General features: G+C 46.7%; 1 protein-coding gene across 1 annotated transcript in view; it reads left to right on the forward strand.

Annotated features, from left to right (window-relative positions):
• The first annotated feature begins 7,845 nt into the window (after positions 1 to 7,845).
• The window catches only part of OTOP1 (otopetrin 1), a 36,911-nt gene continuing 25,480 nt past the window's right edge, over positions 7,846 to 19,276 (forward strand). Inside the window, exon 1 of the mRNA XM_025386654.1 lies at positions 7,846 to 8,272. Coding sequence (XP_025242439.1) covers positions 7,870 to 8,272 — 403 coding nt within the window. The 5' untranslated portion in view covers positions 7,846 to 7,869. The remainder of the gene's footprint in view (positions 8,273 to 19,276) is intronic.

Here is a 19,276-nt window from a genome sequence, read left to right on the forward strand (position 1 = left end):
TCTTTTTTTTTTTTTTTTTTTTTTTTTTTTTTTTTTTTTTTTTTGAGACGGAGTCTCGCTCTGTCGCCCAGGCTGGAGTGCAGTGACCGGATCTCAGCTCACTGCAAGCTCCGCCTCCCGGGTTTACGCCATTCTCCTGCACACATTTTCTATCTGTCTTTTATTATTATTTTTTTTCTTGAAGAGTGTGCTTATGACATGGATAGAAATCTAAGGCTGGGATGTGTTTAAAACAATTAGTCAAAATCTAGTTTCCCAAGTGCTAATAACTGGCCAATTAGGATGGTATGAAGATTATCCTATTACTTAAAAAGAGACTTTTTGAGACAGAGTCTTTAACTTGTCATAACATGTCTGAACAGGATCTAGTTTGAGACACTAAAAAGGATAAGACATCAGTTTGGAAAGAGACCACATCAGTGCAACATGAATTCTGCTAAAATCGAAGCAAGAACAAACATCAATTTATTGTGAAGCTTGGGTGAAAAAATGGTGAAATCATTAATGCTTCACGAAAAGTTTATGGGAACAATGCCCCAAAGAAATCAACAGCTTACAAATGAATAACTTGTTTTGAGAAGGTAGCAGATGATGTTGAAGAGGAAGCCCTCAATGAGAGACCTTACACATGAATCTTTGAAGAAAAAATTAATCTTGTTTATGCCCTAATCAAAGAGGACTGATGATTAACAGCAGTTAACAATAGCAGAAACAATAACCAGTGTCATAGACACTGAACAATTGGTTCAGGTTACACAACTCTGACTGAAAGCAAACTTTCCACTTGATGTGCACCAAAACTGTTGTGCCCAGATCAGCTGCAAACAACAGCAGAGCTTTCAATGGAAATTTTAAACAAGTGGGATCAAAATCCTGAAGCATTTGTTCAAAAAATTGCAACAGGATATGAAACATGGATTTCCTAGTACTATTCCTGAAGACAAAGCACAATCAAAGCAATGGCTACCAAGAAGTGGAAGTGGGTCAGTCAAAGCAAAAGCAGATGAGTCAGGAGCACAGGTCATGGCAACAGTATTTTGGGGCTCAAGACACTTTGCTTGTTGACTTTCAGGAGGACCAAAGAATGGTAACATCTGCTTATTATGAGAGAGTTTTGAGGAAGCCAAAACTTTAGCAGAAAATTCTTGGGAAAGCTTCAGCAGAGTCCTCCTCCACCACGACAATGCTTCTGCTTATTCCTGTCATCAAGGGCAATTTTGGGAGAATTTTGGTGGGAAATCATTACAGTCCCGATTTGGCTCCTCCTAACTTCTTTTCGTTTCCTAGTCTTAAAAATTCTGTAAAGGGTACCCTTTTATCTTCAGTTAATGTGTAAAAGACTGCATTGATATGGTTAAATTCTCAGGACCTTCAGTTCCTTAGGGATGGGCTACATGGCTGTATCACGACTTACAGAAGTGTCTTGAACTTGATGGAGCTTATGTTGAGACATAAAGTTTATATTATTATTTTTAATTCATTTTTTCCAAATTTTGAAGTCCGAGGGTACATGTGGAATGGCTAGATTGAGTTCATTAATATATGCATTACTTTGCGTACTTATTTTTTGTGGTGAGATTTCTTAAAATCTACTCTCTTCACAATTTACTATGTGTACAATAGGTCTCTTGAACTTACTCTTCTTAACTGAAATTTGGTACCCTTTGACAAATATCTCCCAACCCCCGAATTCCCCCTGCTGCCCAGTCCCTGGTAGCCACTATTCTACTCTCTTACTATATGACCTCAGCTTTTTTAGATTCTACATATAAATGAGATCATGTGGCATTTGTCTTTCTGTGCTTGGCTTATGTCACTTAACATAGTATCTTCCAAGTTCATTACCATATTGTTGCAAATGTCAGGATTTCCTTTTTTTTTTTTCTTTTTTTGAGACAGGGTCTGGCTCTGTCACCGAGGCTGGAGTGCAGTGGCACAATCTCAGCTCACTGAAACCTGGACCTCCCAGGCTCTAATGATCCTCCTACCTCAGCCTCCCAAGTAGCTGGGACTACAGGTGCGCACCACTGGGTCTGGCTAATATTATTATTATTATTATTATTATTATTTTGACACAGAGTTTCACGCTTGTTGCCCAGGCTGGAGTGCAGTGGCGCGATCTCAGCTCACCCGCAACTTCTGCCTCCCGGGTTCAAGTGATTCTCCTGCCTCAGCCTCCTGAGTAGTTGGGATTATAGGCATTTTTACTAGAGATAGGGTTTCTCCATGTTGGTCAGGCAGGTCTCGAACTCCCGACCTCAGGTGATCCACCTGCCTCGGCCTCCCAAAGTGCTGGGAGTACAGGCGTGAGCCACCGTGCTTAGGCTTTTTTTTTTTTTTTGTAGAGTTGAGGTTTTGCCATGTTGCCTAGCTGGTCTTGAACTCCTTGGCCCAAGCGGTCCACCCACCATGGCCTCCCAAAGTATTGGGATTACAAGCGTGAGCCATTGTGCCTGGCTGTTTCCTTTCTTTTAAGGCTGAATGAATAGTATTCTGTTGTGTATGTATACAACGTGTATACATACACACATTTTCTTTGTCCATTTATCCATTGATGGATGCATAGGTTAATTGCATATCTTGACTATGATTTGTGTGTTATGGCTTGAATTTTCTCTCACCGGAAGATCTGTTGAAATCCTAACCCCTGGTCCTCTGATTGTGGCCCTATTTGGAAATGGAATCTTTGTAAATTAAGTTGTAAATTACAATGAAGTCATACTGGAGTAGGGTGGGCCCTTAACCCATTATGACTGGTGTCTTTATAAGAAGAGGAAAAGAGACACAGATACAGAGGAAAGATGGTTAAATGACAACAGAGGCAAAGATTGGAGTGATACAGCTACAAGGGAAGGAATGCTAAGGGTTGCCAGCAACCAGCAGAAACTGGAAGAGGCCAGCGCTGCTGGAGCCTTCAGAGGGAACTTGGCTCTTCTGACATCTAGATTTTGAACTTCTGGCCCCCCAACCTGTGAGAGAATAAATTTTCATTGTTTTAAAGCCACCCAGTTAGTGGCACTTTGTTACACCCATCCTAAGAAATGAATACACTTGGCTGTGCTTGGTGGCTCACGCCTGTAATCCCAGGACTTTGGGAGGCCGAGGTGGGTGGATCACGAGATCAGGAGTTCGAGACCAGCCTGGCCAGCATGGTGAAACCCCCATCTCTACTAAAAATACAAAAAATTAGCCAGGCGTGGTGGTGTGCACCTGTAATCCCAGCTACTTGGGAGACTGAGGCAGGAGAATCACTTGAACCCAGGAGGCAGAGGTTGCAGTGAGCCACGATCACGCCACTGCACTCCAGCCTAGGCGATAGAGTGAGATTCTGTTTCAAAAAAAAGAAAGAAAGAAAAGAAACGGATACACTAACTCTTTTGTTTTTAAAAATACTGGAATTACATAGCTACCACCAAAGGTGACTGGGGGCAAAATGTTCTAATTGCCCCTTGAGACCTTCTATTATCTCTGGTAGCTGAGTGTGCCAGGGGGCCTCTGGCCTTGTGAAATCCCATCATCTTCACTGGAAGAAGGGAGCTCATGCGATCTTTAAAAAGTCAGGAAACAACAGGTGCTGGAGAGGATGTGGAGAAATAGGAATGCTTTTACACTGTTGGTGGACTGTAAACTAGTTCAACCATTGTGGAAGACAGTGTAGCGATTCCTCAAGGATCTAGAACTAGAAATACCATTTGACCCAGCGATCTCAATCCTGGATATATACCCAAAGGATTATAAATCATGCTGCTGTAAAGACCCCTGCACACGTATGTTTATTGTGGCACTATTCACAATAGCAAAGACTTGGAACCAACCCAAATGTCCATCAATGATAGACTGGATTAAGAAAATGTGGCACATATACACCATGGAATACTATGCAGCCATAAAAAAGGATGAGTTCATGTCCTTTGTAGGGCCATGAATGAAGCTGGAAACCATCATTCTGAGCAAACTATCACAAGGACAGAAAACCAAACACCGCATGTTCTCACTCATAGGTGGGAATTGAACAATGAGAACAACTTGGACACAGGGTGGGGAATATCATGCACTGGGGCCTCTTGTGGGGTAGGGGGACAGGGGAGGGATGGCATTAAGAGAAATACCTAATGTAGATGATGAGTTAATGGGTGCAGCACACCAACATGGCACATGTATACATACGTAACAAACCTGCACGTTGTGCACATGTACCCTAGAACTTAAAGTATTTTAAAAAATTAAACAAAGAAGGGAGCCTATGTCTGAGGGAAGCATGTCTGCCTGTCCATCTGCGTGGTACTGAATCATCATTGGGAGGCAGCTGCCTGGTCAGAACGTTTCAAGCTTTTACACTGATTGAGCCATGCCACACAGTTCTCAGGACACAGTGTGAGCAGGGGTAAGATGTGCCAAATGTGGTGAAAACAGAAGGCCTGGGTGCCACCAGCATCATTTCTGACCCCTTGTATCTGCCCACCACAGAGCAGGGGTCAGTCATAAGAAATTGGGGGCCCCGTGTGGCTCAGATTTTTGAAAAAAAAATCTCACCGGTGGAAGGCAGAACACAGTGTGGGTAAATCTCTGATTTATTTATTTATTTATTTATTTATTTATTTATTTATTTATGTATTGAGAATGAGTCTCACTCTGTCATCCAGGCTGTAGTCCAGTGGCACAATCTTGGCTCACTGCAACCTCTTCCTCCTGGGTTCAAGCGATTCTCCTGCCACAGCCTCCCAAGTAGCTGGGATTACAGGCGTGCACCACCACACTGACTAATTTTTGTATTTTTAGTAGAGACGGGGTTTCACCATGTTGGCCAGGCTAGTCTCGAACTCCTGACCTCAAGTGATCTGCCTCGACCTCCCAAAGTGTTAGGATTACAGGCTCTCGGTTAGTTTTAACATTGTCTTGAGATTACAATAAAGGGGGCTGACTTTAGCCTCCAGAAACTTTCATTTCATTGCTTCTTAAAAAAAAAATGCAGGCCAGGCGCGGTGGCTCATGCCTGTAAACCCAGAACTTTGGGAGGCCAAGGCAGGTGGATCACAAGGTCAGGAGTTGAGACCAGCCTAGCCAGCATGGTGTACTAAAAATACAGAAATTAGCCGGGCATGGTGGCAGATGCCTGTAATCCCGGCTACTCAGGAGGCTGAGGCAGGAGAATCGCTTGAACTTGGAAGGCAGAGGTTGCAGTGAGCCAAGATTGTGCCACTGCACTCCAGCCTGGGTGACACAGTGAGATTCCATCTCAAAAAAAAAAAAAAAAAAAAAAAATGCAGAGAGCCCAGAGACAGGCATTCCACCTGATTTTCAGATGGTGACTGAGTGCTATTTATCTTTGTACGCAGCGGGTTAAGGTACTGCTAGCTACTGGAACATTTCAGACTTGCGGTGGCTTAGCACAATGGAAGTTTATTTCTCACTTGTGTAAGGTCCAGCTTCGGGAGAGGAAGCTGCCTCACCGGTCACTGGGGAGACAGGCAGACTGCCTCTTCCATCTTCAGCTCAGGGCCCCAGGTTGCTCTAGCTGTTGATGTCGGCATCCATTGGTAGGAAGAGGAGGGGAGAATGTGGAGGGTTCCTAGTAGGTTTGCTGGATCCTCTTCCTGGACTGCCTTTCCAGACCCTGCTCCCTTCCGCCTGGCCATCCACTCCTAAGCCTAAAGAATGTACAGGAGGCCTGACGCAGTAGCTTGAGCCTGTAATCCCAATGCTTTGGGAGGCTGAGGTGGGAGGATGGCTTGAGCCCAGGAGTTTGAGATCAACCTGAACAACATAGCGGGACCGCTGTCTCTACAAAAAACAACAAACAAACAAACAAACACAAAAAGCCAGGCGTGGTAGCACACACCTGTAGTCTTAGTTATTGGGGAGGTTGAGGTGGGAGGTGCACTTGAGCTCCAGAGTTCCAGGCTGTAGTGAGCTATAATCACACCACTTCATTCCAGCCTGGGAGACATAGGGAGACCCTGTCTCTATTAAAAATAAAATAAAGAAAGAAAGAAGACTGTGCAGGTGTTGCCTCCTCCCTGAACCTCTCAGCCTTCCTGCAGACCTGGGTTCCTCCCAGGCCCCTCTTCTAGCCCTGCTTAAGGGTGCTGTGCTGCTTACTGTGTCTCCACCCCCAGTCTCCTAGAAGTTGAGGGCTAATTCTCACAGGTCATGCTCCCCAGCTTCCCAGTGAGGGCTCATTAGCTGTTTGTCTATTGCTGTTTCTCTGCCTGAACATCAGCTCCACCTGAGCAGAGCCTTTCATAGCTGAAACCCCAGTGCCTAGAACAGAGGCCAGCAAATGATTCATAAGTCAACACATAAATATGTGTTGATCAAATGAATGAACGCATGAATTGGAAGAATGATGGTGGCAAGGCAAGGTCCCCCAGGTTGACTCCTTGCCGGCCCAGGGCTACCCGCCCCTCCTTTACTAGTCAGGACCTGCTATTGCAATTTGCTGCGCTCAGCGCAAAACAAAAATATGGGCCCTCTTGTTCAAAAATTAAGAATTTCAAGACGTCAAGAGCCTTAAACCAAGAGGGAAAGGGTTGTCTTCCGGGGCCCAGCCCTGGGCTGCTGCACGGTGGGATGTGGACTCGCCCTCGCCTGGCTCCCAACTCCCCTCTCCAACCTGCGGCTGGGGTCCGGCGCCTCCTGTCAGCCACGCCCGACCCGTAGGATGCTCTTCTGCAGAAACTTCCCAGACCTCCACTTAGCGGCACCCCAGCGGGGAGCCCTGGCGGACGCAGTCCCCTTCCAGGAGCAGGCGGGTGCCAGGCGGGCACCGGGGCTTTGGAAGGGGCTGGTGGAGAGGCTTGGACGCGGGTAGCCCCAGGGCAGACCCCGGGGCGTCCCCCATTCCAGCTCCTCTTGGTCCAGAATGGCTGCCGCTCCTTTGGGAGAGGGTACGGGATGGTCTCTTCTTAGAAAGTGGCTCAGGTCTTATTCCGCTTGGGGGCATCTCGCAGCCAACGCACAGGCACACCAGACGGACAAACAGAAAAACCCACAGAAGGCGGCCCCTCCCCCAATTCAGAGAGCTAGTGACGGGCGTTCCTCCACCCCTAACCAGACACACCCGAAGACAGACGGCTAGAGTGACCCGCACAGAGAAGACAATACAGAAATACGCAGGGACGAGGACAGACCGAAGGACGTTCGGACACGGACCCAGGCAGGATCACCTGGACCTCTGGGTTCCCCAACGGAGACCCTCGGGGAAGGCCCAGAGCATCGCACGCCCCTGTGGAGCCCTGGGCACCCCACTTGGCAACAGCCACCCCCACCCCCACGCACACCCCCTCGGGCTGGCTCCAGGAGATCCCCTCTCCCCAGCCCCACAACCCCGCGACCCCGGGAGGCACCTCTCGTCACCCAGCGTTTCCGGGGCGCCCGGACAGGGGCAAGGTGGGCGGGGGTCGGCGCAGGGGTGAGGGCTGCAGACCGCGGGCAGGGGCCGGGCGCGCGGGGGGAGGTGCGGGAGGACGCGCAAGCGTCGCGGCAGCGCTGGCCTGTGTCCCAGGAATCAGGAGCCGGGAGCTGTCCGCGTGGGTCCCGGAGCGGGCAGGGGGTTGCCCGGGGCGTTGCCCAGTGAGAGGCAGTGGGCAGGGGCGCTCGTAGAATCCTGGGTCAGCGGGGTGGGGCGCTGGGTAAGTGGACAGGGTGGTACCTTGACGGAGGACAAAGGGGCAGAAGAGGCGAGGAAGAGCGTCGGGAGGTGACAGGAGAGGGAGCAGGTTGGCAGAGGCGTGGGGTAGGAACAGGAGGGGAGGTGAAAAGGGGGGTGCTGGTTGGCAGAGGCGTCGGGGCAAGGACAGGAGCCAGGAGCGCAGGCGGAGCCCGACGGCAGCCACCCCCGGGACCAGACTTGGCGCGGGTGTCTCCAAGATGCTCGAGGGCCTGCGGTCGCCCGCCTCGCCACGGGCAGCTGCGAGCACCTCGGTCGCGGGGTCGTCGGGGCCCGCGGCCTGCCCACCTCCCTCCCCCTCGGCCCCGAGGTCCCCGGAGTCCCCGGTCCCCCGGCGGGGCGGTGTGCGCGCCAGCGTCCCACAGAAGCTGGCCGAGACGCTGAGCAGCCAGTATGGGCTGATCGTGTTCGTGGCGGGGCTGCTGCTGCTGCTGGCCTGGGCGGTGCACGCCGCGGGCGTGGGCAAGAGCGACCTGCTGTGCTTCCTGACGGCGCTCATGCTGCTGCAGCTGCTGTGGATGCTGTGGTACGTGGGCCGCAGCTCCGCGCACCGCCGCCTCTTCCGCCTCAAGGACACGCACGCCGGCGCCGGCTGGCTGCGCGGTGAGTCCAGGCACCGGGCGAGCGGGTCTCAGCCTCCTCGCCCGCTGGCTGCATCCTGAGGCGGCTCTGCGCATTTCCCACCGCTGCCGTCTTCCCTTCAGCCTTTTCTGCCTTGGTCTCTGTGCATCTTTCCTTGCTTTCCCTTCTGCCCTTCTTTCCTCTCTCTCTCCCAGACGCTTCCATCATTACAGCTACAGTTACAGAAATCTCTCCAGTCCTTCCCTGGCTTAAAGCCATGCAGTGGCCCTACTGACCCCATGATGGAGGCCACACTCCCTCTCCTGGCACTCAGGGCCTTCTAGCATCCGACCCCTGAGGGCCCGTTTCCTTTGATCCCCTCCTTTGTTCTCATCCTGTCCTGGGGTCATTCTCGCTGACTTTCTTCTTCCTTCGCAGGATCTCTGCCTCTGCACACTTGGCACCTTCGGTTCCCTCCTCCAGGAATATCTTTTCCACTCTCCCGCCTGCCTCCCTGCTTTCCGAGACAGGGTTCAGGCCTCACCCCATTCTTCCCGCGAAGCTTCTTCGACCCCCTTCTCCTCCCCGCTTTGCAGGTCTGACCACACGCCCCCAGCCCACACTGGGCCCCAGTGTTCTTGTCGACATGTCTGTACCCTCCACTCCACTGGGGAGCTCTGTGATCCCTGTCTCTCGGTCCTAGAGCCACCTCAGGGCCTGGCACGAAGTGGGTGTTGAGAAAATGAGGGGGGGATGAATGAAGTAATGAATGCGTGGATGCAGAGTGGGGCAGAGAGGGATAGAGGCTCCTGCTGGTATTCACAGGTATTGACTGAAATTGTCAAGATAGGAACTTTCCCTTCCTCAAGGGGCTGCCACTTATTTTTTTTATTTTTATTTTTTTTTTGAGACAATGTTGCTCTATTTCCCAGGCTGGAGTGCAGTGGCACAATCACAGCTCACTACAGCCTCTTCTTCCTGGGCTCAAACAATCCTCCCACTTCAGCCTCCTGAATAGCTGGAACTGTAGGCACACATGGCCTTGCCCGGCTAAGTTTTGTTTTATTTTGTATAGATAGGGACTCGTTGTGTTGTCTTCTGGTCTCAAACTCCTGACCTCAAGGGATCCTTCTGCCTTGGCCTCCCAAAATGCTGGGATTATAGGCATGAGCCACTGTGCCTGGCTGGGGCTGACAGTCTTGAATGGGAGACAGATGTGGTGCAGGTGAAAGGGAGGAGGTCATGGTGAGCATGCTTGTGAAGAAAGCCTCTGTCTGAGTAACCTTCCTGGGAGAGGCTGAGTGCATTTCACACCATGTGGTCCAGACACATCACACATGGCCACTTGGATTCTCATATTAGACCTGAATTTAAATCTCCATTAGAGTGGGGCTTCCGTGTTCCTTGCATGCATGAGCTTGGGCAAGTTACTTGATTGCCTCCCTTACCCTGAACCCTGGTTTCAGCATCTGTAGAACAGGGATCCCGCACTGGATAGGATCCAGTGACTGACGAGGTGGCTGCCCAGCACACACTAGGCCTCCTTTCCACATTTCTTTCAAAGGTCCTGGCCAGATGCCACCTTCTTTCCAAATGCCTGGCAGGAATTACTCCTCACTTCCATGGGCCACCATGACCTTCCTTCTGTAAAGGTCTTTTGGTCTTTGTCCATTTCTGCCTTGTATTATGACTATTGGATATGAACCTTATCATCCAGATGAGATTTTAGGCTTCTTAGGCTCAGGGACTGGATCTAGTATCTTGCTTTTGGGAAAATTTGATACCATTGCAGGCTGGCCCAAATTCCTGTTCTGAAAATGGTTGTTTTAGGGAAGTTCATGGTTTTGTGACTCTGTGAATGACAGTGAATCTGGTACTATTTAAAACAAGGCACAAAATGTTGTTTTAGGGTATTGACTTACACAGGCTAAAAAGGATTATACACATGAGCCTTTACCTGTGCTTTCCTGCAGTCAAAGCCCCCTTTTCTGTTCCTCACTTCTTTTTCTCCTCCATCCTTTTTTCTCCCTTCTTCCTTCCCTCCTTCTCCTTTCCTTTCTTCCTCTTCCCTCCCTCCCTATTTCTTCCCCTTCCTTCCTCTCTCACTTTCCTTCTTTTTTTCTTTTCTTTTCTTTTCTTTTCTTTTCTTTTCTTCTTCTTCTTTCTAAGATGGAGTCTTGCCCTGTCTCCCAGGCTGGAGTGCAATGGTACAATCTTGGCTCACTGCAACATCCATCTCCTGGGTTCAAACGATTCTCCTGCCTCAGCCTCCCGAATAGCTGGGATTATAGGCACCTGCCACCATGCCCAGCTATTTTTTGTATTTTTAGAAGAGATGGGGTTTCATCATGTTGGCCAAGCTGGTCTCAAACTCCTGACCTCATGATCTGCCTGCCTCGGCCTCTCAAGGTTCTGGGATTACAGGTGTGAGCCACCGTGCCCGGCCTCCCTTTCCTTCTTTTTTTCCTCATTTTCTTTCTCTCTTCTCCTCCTTCATCCTTTCTTCCTCTCTTCCTTCCTCTATCCTCTCCACCATCCCTCTTCCCTCTCTCTCTCTTTTCTTTCTCTTCCTTCTTCTCTTCCTCTCTCCCCTGCTGTTTTTTTGTTTGTTTGTTTGTTGTTTTTTGTTTTTGTTTTGGTTTTTTTTTGATGGAATCTCACTCTGTTGCCCAGGCTGGAGTGCAGTGGCTCGATCATGGCTCGCTGCAACCTCCACCTCCAGGGTTCAAGTGATTCTCCTGCCTCAGCCTCCTGAGTAACTGGGACTACAGGTGCACACACCACCGCACCCAGCTAATTTTTGTTATTTTTTAGTAGAGACAGTGTTTCACCATGTTGGCCAGGTTGGTCTCGAACTCCTGAGCTCAGGTTATCCACCTGCCTTTGCCTCCCAAAGTGCTGGGATTACAGACGTGAACCACCACACCTGGCCTGGTACATTTAGAATGTTCTCCTTCTCCTTCTCCTTCTCCTTCTTCTTCTTGTCAGTCTGTGCTTATCCAAGGAATGCTTTTCTTTATATTGAAGTGCAGTTAACTTCCCAGAACCATCATCCTCTTCCCTGGAGCTTCTATCATAATTCATTTATTCATCATCCATCCATCCATCCATCCATCCATCCATCCATCCATCCATCCATCCATCCATCCATCCATCCATCCATCCATGTTTTCTTGTTCTTTCTCTTTCTCTGCCTCCGTCCAGGTTGACTCCGAGCATTGGCGCCTGAGTCTATGGGTGAACGGTTGCACCATTTCCCAAGATTGGGAAGCCAAAGGGAAGAGCAGGGTGGGGACACAAAACCAATGACATGTTACATTTCTCTTCTGGACATGCTACGTTTGAGGTGTCTTTGGGACACTAAGTAGAGAGGGAATAAATGGGCGAGGTAGAGAGAGCATGTGATAGGTGTTCAGTAGATGGTGGCTATTTAGACATTCAGGGAGTTTCCTCATAATAATGTAATTCAAGTGAGGTGTGAGTATCACGGAAATGGTGTTGGCTCTGGAAGGCTTGACTTGAGGTCTCAGCTCTATCACCTTCACCTTTCTGAGTCCTGCTTTCCTCATCAGTAAGATAAGAATCCCAGCCTTTCTGGGAGGAGCTGAGGGATGTTGAGAGAAGCAGTTTGCAAAGACCTGGCCATTCCTGTGGGTTCATCAAAGAAGCAAGAAGCTAATTATTAGTGTCGGGAGGCCCTGGTGCCAAAAGGAAGCACTCCAACAGGGACTAGGTTTCCTCTGGAATTCTAGCTGGAAAGACAGGTTTGACCCAGGAACTCAGCTCTGCCCTGGTGCTGGTGACAATCTTAGATCAATTGGCAGAGGGCAAATCCCTCAGGAAAAAGAGGAGTGATCCCCAAGATCCATTCTGGGGTCACTATGAGAGTCTTGCTTAACTGCATGCATTTTCTTACATATTTATTTTCTTAGATGAAATTTCTGGTCCAATGGAAAATATAGACATAGTGTCACAATTTCAACACAAACAAGAGAACGTTGCTGCCAAAAAATCAGATGCAAGCTTGGCTTTCATTCAGACTGTGCGTGGAGGGTATCATCCTCCTTGAGCATTTACAGGCCCCTGGAAAGAGTGGTGGCAGGAGGAACAAAAGGAGGGTCAGTCTAGAAGAGAGAAGAATGAGGAGGTCAGAGTAGAAAGTGCTGCTGCCTTGCACCTGTCAGCTCCAGGCCATCCTCTGTCTTTCAGCAAATAAGAGTCATTTCCTCGGGGAAGCCTCTCCTGATAGTTTCAGACCAGGGGCAGCTCCCAGGTTGTATGGTCTCATAGCACTCTTCATTTTCTTTGTAGCACTAATCAAGCAGGAGATTGTATTATTCAGTGACTGTTGGGGTAGCTGGACTGAGCCCCTAAAGACAGAGACCCTGTCTGAATGTGCTTACCATTGTATCCTGAGCTCCTGGCATGGTGCTTAACATGTAGTAAATACCAATTCATATCTACTGAATAATGGAATGAATGAATGAATGAGTGGATGGATGGATGGATGGATGGATGGATGGATGGATTGATGGATGGATGACTAGATGCGTGAATGCATAAGTGAATGATGATAGAAGCTCCAGGGAAGAGGATGATGGTTCTGGGAAGTGAACTGCACTTCAATATAAAGGAAAGCATTCTAAAGTAAGCACCAGGCCGGGTGCGGTGGCTCACGCCTGTAATCCCAGCACTTTGGGATGCTGAAGTGGGCAGATCACCTGAGGTCAGGAGTTTGAGACCAGCCTGGCCAACATGGTGAAACCCTGTCTCTACTAAAAATATAAAAATTAGCTGGGCATGGTGGGGTGCCTGTAATCCCAACTACTCAGGAGGCTGAGGCAGGAGAATTGCTTGAACCTAGGAGGCAGAGTTTGCAGTGAGCTGAGATTATGCCACTGCACTCCAGTCTGGGGAACAGAGTAAGACTCCATCTCAATAAAATGAAATAAAATAAAATAAAATAAAAAATAAATAAAGTAAGTACCAGCTGGTGATGGAAGAGTGTGCTTTGAGAGATGTTGAGCCTCCCAGCCCTGGGTTTGTCCAAGTAGAGGTCAGATGGCTGCCAGTCATGATGCACTGGAAAGCATTCTTGCATGGGATAGAATGTAGACTAACTCTGTGAGACTTTCCACCTCTAAGAGGGGGGTTCAAGATTCTAGCCTCCTAAGAGGGATTTGGGTGCCTACCAAAGAGGAGGGGGGTCCCTCTGCCATCACTAGATGGGTACCCTAGGTAGTCTTTGGATTATTCTCAAGTATTGTAGCTGGTAAACTTTCTAATTGATTCTAATGCATCGACTTTTTCTTGGCAATTGAGTGATGACAATAACATCCTGCTTATAGAACTTTCTAGGTAAGGAACACTGTTCTAGGCGACTTCCATGTAATGACTCACTTAATCTCCTCAGCACCCCTATGAGATAGGTGTTATTACTGTCATTACATCTTAGAGATGGGGAAACTGAGGCAAAGGTAAGTTACATAATTGCCCAAGGTCATCAGCTAATAAGTGGTAGGAATTGGGCAGCTGGCCTCTGCCACTCTATGTTCTACTGTCTTTTAGAGCATGATTTTTGTCAATATTCCATGTACATCCAACATTGTATACTCTGTTTTGAGGTATGCAAGATTTTATATACATATAAAAACAAGTTCATTGATTGTATGATTCAATTCTTCTATGTCTTATATTTTGTCTACTTGATCTATCTAGTTCTGAAATTTTCCATTCTTTTTTTTTTATTACCAGCAGTTAAATATATAAAGCAGGGAGGCTGAGGCAGGAGAATCCCTTAAATCTGGAAGGCGGAGGTCGCAGTGGGCAGAGCTTGGACCATTGCACTCCAGCCTGGCCCAGAAGAGCGAAACTCCATCTAAAATATATATATAATATATATGTATAATATATATATTTATTTATATTTATATATATTTATACATATATGTGTATATATAAAGCAAAAACTGTTTTATTTGGGCACACGTGTGGCTGTTATATCTTCCTCATACAGTCTGTCTTTTATCATATGTAGTGACAAAGGAGGAGGGATTCTTTATCCTACTTACTACATTAAGTTTAAATTCTGTATGGTCTGATATTAATATTGCCATTCTGACTTTCTTTTTGTTTGCATTATCTGATTCCTCTTTGTCCACTACTTTATTTTAAACCTTTATTACTTTGTTAAAAGTGTGATTTGTGTAAAGATCATGTAACTAGGTTTTGTTTTTAATTCAATCTTCCTATTGTTGCTTACTACCTAGTGGGAGGATTTAGATCATTCTAATTTACAGTAATAATTTATATATTTGACTTTTTTGTTTCCATTTTTCTTTACGATGTTTATGACGATATATTTTACATTCCGAATTCTTCCTTTTCCTTTTCCACATTTTTGCCTTTTTTGAGCATTTGAAATATTTATTGTGATTTTTTTATTCCATTAATGACCATTTTTTTTCTTTCCTTACTCTCATAATCAGATGCATATTACTTCATTCTTTTTTTTTTTTTTTTTTTTTTGAGACAGAGTCTTGCTTTGTCGCCCAGGCTGGAGTGCAGTGGCATGATCTCAGCTCACTGCAACCTCCACCTCCCAGGTTCAAGTGATTCTCCTGCCTCAGCCTCCTGAGTAGCTGGGGCTACAGGTGCCCATCACCACACTGGGATAAGTTTTTGGTTGAGACGGGGTTTCACCATGTTGGCCAGGCTGGTCTCGAACTCCTGACCTCAAGTGTTCCACCCATCTTGGCCTCCCAAAGCGCTGGGATTATAAGTATGAGCCACCGCGCCCAGCTGCCTATTACTTCATTCTTATTTGAAAACAAAACATTGAACATTTCCCTCAGCGAGCCACACCGTGTCCCAGTCCAAGATGCTTGCTGCTCCCACATCCTCTCTATCTCATGGGATGGGACCTTTAGCGTGCGTTTGCCTCCCTATTCCTTTCCCTTCCTCCTTCTCCCTTTCTGTTTATTTACCATGAAGGCTTTCAAAGGTTTTTCTTTGTTCCGTATCCAGTCCTTCTCCAACTTAGGTTTTGTTGTTGTTGTTGTTGTTTTTGGCGGTTTCTTTTTTTTTTTTTTTTTTTTGAGACAGAGTCTCTCTCTGTCACCCATGCTGGAGTGCAATGGCACAATCTTGGTTCACTGCAACCTCTGCCTTCCGGGTTCAATTGATTATCCTGCCTCAGCCTCCTGAGTAGCTGGGACTACAGGTGCTTGCCACCACACCCGACTAACTTTTGTATTTTTAGTAAAGACGGGGTTTCAGCATGTTGTACAGGCTGGTCTCGAACTCCTGACCTCAGATGATCCGTCTGCCTCGGCCTCCCAAAGTACTGGGATTACAGGTGTGAACCACTGCACTCGGCCGAACCTAGGGGTTTTGTAGAGATGGTTAATAGAATTTCGCCTCAAAATGTCTATTCTGCATGACAAGTCTTTATAGGGCATGTAAATTACACATCTCAGGCAGTTTATCCATTTGAATTTAAGTTCTTTTCTTCTTTTCTCTCCTATTAATCTAATTATCTATGTCTATCTGTCTCTCCATCCTTTATGCCTCCAGCCTTCCACAAAGTTGATTGGTCACTGTAATTTGCTCTCCTTTTCATCTTCCCCTCTTTTGGGGACTCTCTTCCAGTTCCAAGCTGTTTGGTTAAAGTCCTTTGTCAGACGAGTTATGTGCATGACAGTTTTCTCTCACCCTCTGTTCTCTGTTCAACAGTCACCTCCTTTCCTGTCCATGTACCTTCAACCTCAGTCCCCTTTTCTGCTTTACTTTTCTTCACGCACTTAGCACTTCCTGACATTCCTTACGTGTCTACTATTTACTGGTTTATTTTTTGCCTTCCCCACTAGATGTGAAACTCCTCAAGGCAGATACTCTGTTTTATTGACCTTCATCTCTTCAGTGCCTGGGACAATGCCTGGCCCATGGTTGCTGCTCAATAAATACTTGTGGAAAAATTTACATTTTGTATATCTTCAAACATCGTTCTGCCTTTTGCTCTGACACGTGGGCGACATCTTAGCTGGGAATAAGGTTTCTGAGGTGCAGTCCTTTCCTTGCGGCAGATTCTTCCATTGTCTTCTGGTTTCCCAGGCTGCACAGAAAATGTCTGTTGCCAGCTCATCTCTCTGATATTTCGTGCACACCCCAACTTATGCAATATTATACTTGTATATTTTTGTTTCTATAGCAATCTCGTATGTCTGTCTTTGAGCCCTCCACACAATGTCTCATGCATAGTAGGAGTCCCCAAGATATTTGTTGTATAAATAACTGGGTGAATGAATCCATGGATGAATGGATGAAGACAGGAAGAAAGGGAGGACTTAAAGAGTATAAGAAAATATGTAAATGTTTGTTACTGAACCCTTGACATGTCAACCACAGAGATGGTTTAGACCAGTAGTTTTCAAAGTGGGGCCTAGATTAACAGTGGCAGCCCCACTTGAAAACTTGTTAGAGATGCAAATTTTGGGGGCCCCGCCCAGACCTACTGAATCAGAAACTCTGGAGGCAGAGCCCAGAAATTTGTGTTTCAACAAGCCCTCCAGATGATTCTGATGCAGGCTCCAGTTTGAGAGCCACTGCTGTAGACCATCCTCATTTTCTGTATGGGATCCTGAGGCTGGGAGCAGGAAGTGACTCACGTGTTCTGTGAGTGTCCAGGTTCCTATAGTTTCAGGTCTGTGCTCTTGCCACTCAACCACGCTGCCTCACCTCATCTTGCTATGTTTTTTTGTAATTAAAACCAACCACGTATTTGTCAAAACATTTCAAAGCACTGGGATCGAATTTCCACTCTTACAAAGTTTCTGATTTCACTGGGGCATTTCCAGGATTAAAAAAAAAAGTGAGTTAGAGTTGTTTCTATAAGGCTTTGAGCAGTGGAAAAGTGCCAGGCGATTGCATTACTTTTCAGAGGAGGCTTCTCAGGCTGGAGCTGTAACGTTATAGCCCAATGTTATGGCTGATGCCCTCCTCTCTGCTCAGTGCCTTAATGCACGTCCTACATGATCCAGTTTCCTCCTGTTGGTGGGAGCAAATGTGTAAATGGCAGTCAATGCTAGCCCAGGAGAGAGATGAGGATCTCTGACTTGATCAAGCGCTCATGATCACGGCCTTTTTCTCACTAATTTCTTCATTTGTCACCAAGTGTCTTTTTAATGTATTTTGTATATTCCTTTCCAGTCTTTTTTATATGCATATTTTTTATTAGTTTGTTTTTATATTTTGGGCAAAACCATGCTCATTATCTTATCAAAGATTGCTTCCTTTCTTCAGTACATCTAGCACAGGCCCTTCCTCAGCTACTACTCTAGAGCCCTTACTCATCTTTTTTTTTTTTGATATGCTTTCAGCTGGGCTCAGTGATTCATGCCTGTAATCCCAGCACTTTGGGAGGCTGAGGCAGGCGGACCTCTTGAGGCCAGGAGTTTAAGACCAGCCTGGCCAACATAGCAAAAACCTGTCTCTACTAAAAATACAAAAAATTAACTGGGCATGGTGGTGCACGCCTGTAATCCCAGGTACTTAGGAGGCTGAGGCACAAGAATCACTTGAACCCAGGAGGTAGAGGTTGCAATGAGCCAAGATCATGCCACTGCACTCCAGCCTGGGTGACAGAGCAAGACCCTGTCTCAAATAAATAAATAAATAAACGTTCTATTTTAGAAAAACTTTAGATTTATGGAAAAGTGGCAAAGATAGTTCAGAGAATTACTGTATGCCTATATGACCTGCACACTCTGCACTCTAATTTCTTTTTTTTTTTTTTTTTATATATATATTTTTTTGAGACAGAGTTTCACTCTTGTTGCCCTGGCTGGAGTGCAATCACGTGATCTTGGCTCACTGCAACCTCCACCTCCCGGGTTCAAGTGATTCTCCTGCCTCAGCCTCCTGTGTAGCTGGATTACAGGCATGTGCCACCATGCCTGCTAATTTTGTATTTTTTAGTAGAGACGGGGTTTCTCCGTGCTGGGCAGGCTGGTCTCGAACTCCTGACCTCAGGTGATCCACCCACCTGGGCCTCCCAAAGTGCTGGGATTACAGGTGTGAGCCACCGCACCCGGCCAGCTGCACTCTTACTCTTCAGAGAACAGGATTTTAGGATTAGAGTAGATTTTTGAGTAGAACAGTGACGTTCTTAGATTGCTCCTTTTTGAAAAAGCTTCTAGAAGCCTTCTGTTGATTGGACCAGGCTTCGTTGATTGTATATCATTTGTCAGACTCTGGGCTATGGGGTGGGTACAGTGATGAACAGGACACAGCACCTGCCTTCTAGTTTTACCTTCGCAACTCAACAGTAGAATTTATTTATTATTTAGAAATAATTTTTATGTTATTTTTGGGTAGAAATGGAGTTGCTTAGGCTCTTGGCCTCAAGTGATCCTCCCGCCATGGCCTCCCAAAGTGCTGGGATTACAGGCATGAGCCACCATGCCTGGGCTAGAATTTATTTTATTAACATATTTTTAATCACGGTAAAACATGCATTTATATATATAAGATTTACCAGCTTACCAGTTTTTAAGTGTACAGCTCAGTGGTGTTAAGTACATATACGCTGCTGTGCAACCAACCTCCAGAAGTTTTTCATCTTGCAAAACCGAAACTCTGTCCTCATTAAACACTAACTCCTCATTCTTCCCTCCCTCCAGCACCTGGCAACCACCATTCTACTTCTGTCTATGAATTTGCTTACATTTGATACCTCATATAATGAAATCCTACAGTATTATCCTTTTGTGGTTGAGTTTATTTTACTTAGCACAATGTCCTCATGGCTCATCCATACTGTATCGTGTGTCAGAATTTCCTTCCGGTTTAAGCTGAATAATACTTTGTTGTATGTCTATACCTCATTGTGTTTATCCATCCATCTGTTGATGGATGCTGGGTCGCTTCCACTTTTTGGATACTGAAAATAATGCTGCTACGAACAGGAGAATACAGATATCCCCTCGGGTCCCTGCTTTCAATTCTTTCGGGTATATACTCAGAAGTGGAAATGCCAGATCATGCCGT

The sequence above is a fragment of the Theropithecus gelada genome, chromosome 5, assembly GCF_003255815.1.
Source record: "Theropithecus gelada isolate Dixy chromosome 5, Tgel_1.0, whole genome shotgun sequence".
NCBI classification, from domain to species: Eukaryota; Metazoa; Chordata; class Mammalia; order Primates; family Cercopithecidae; genus Theropithecus; species Theropithecus gelada.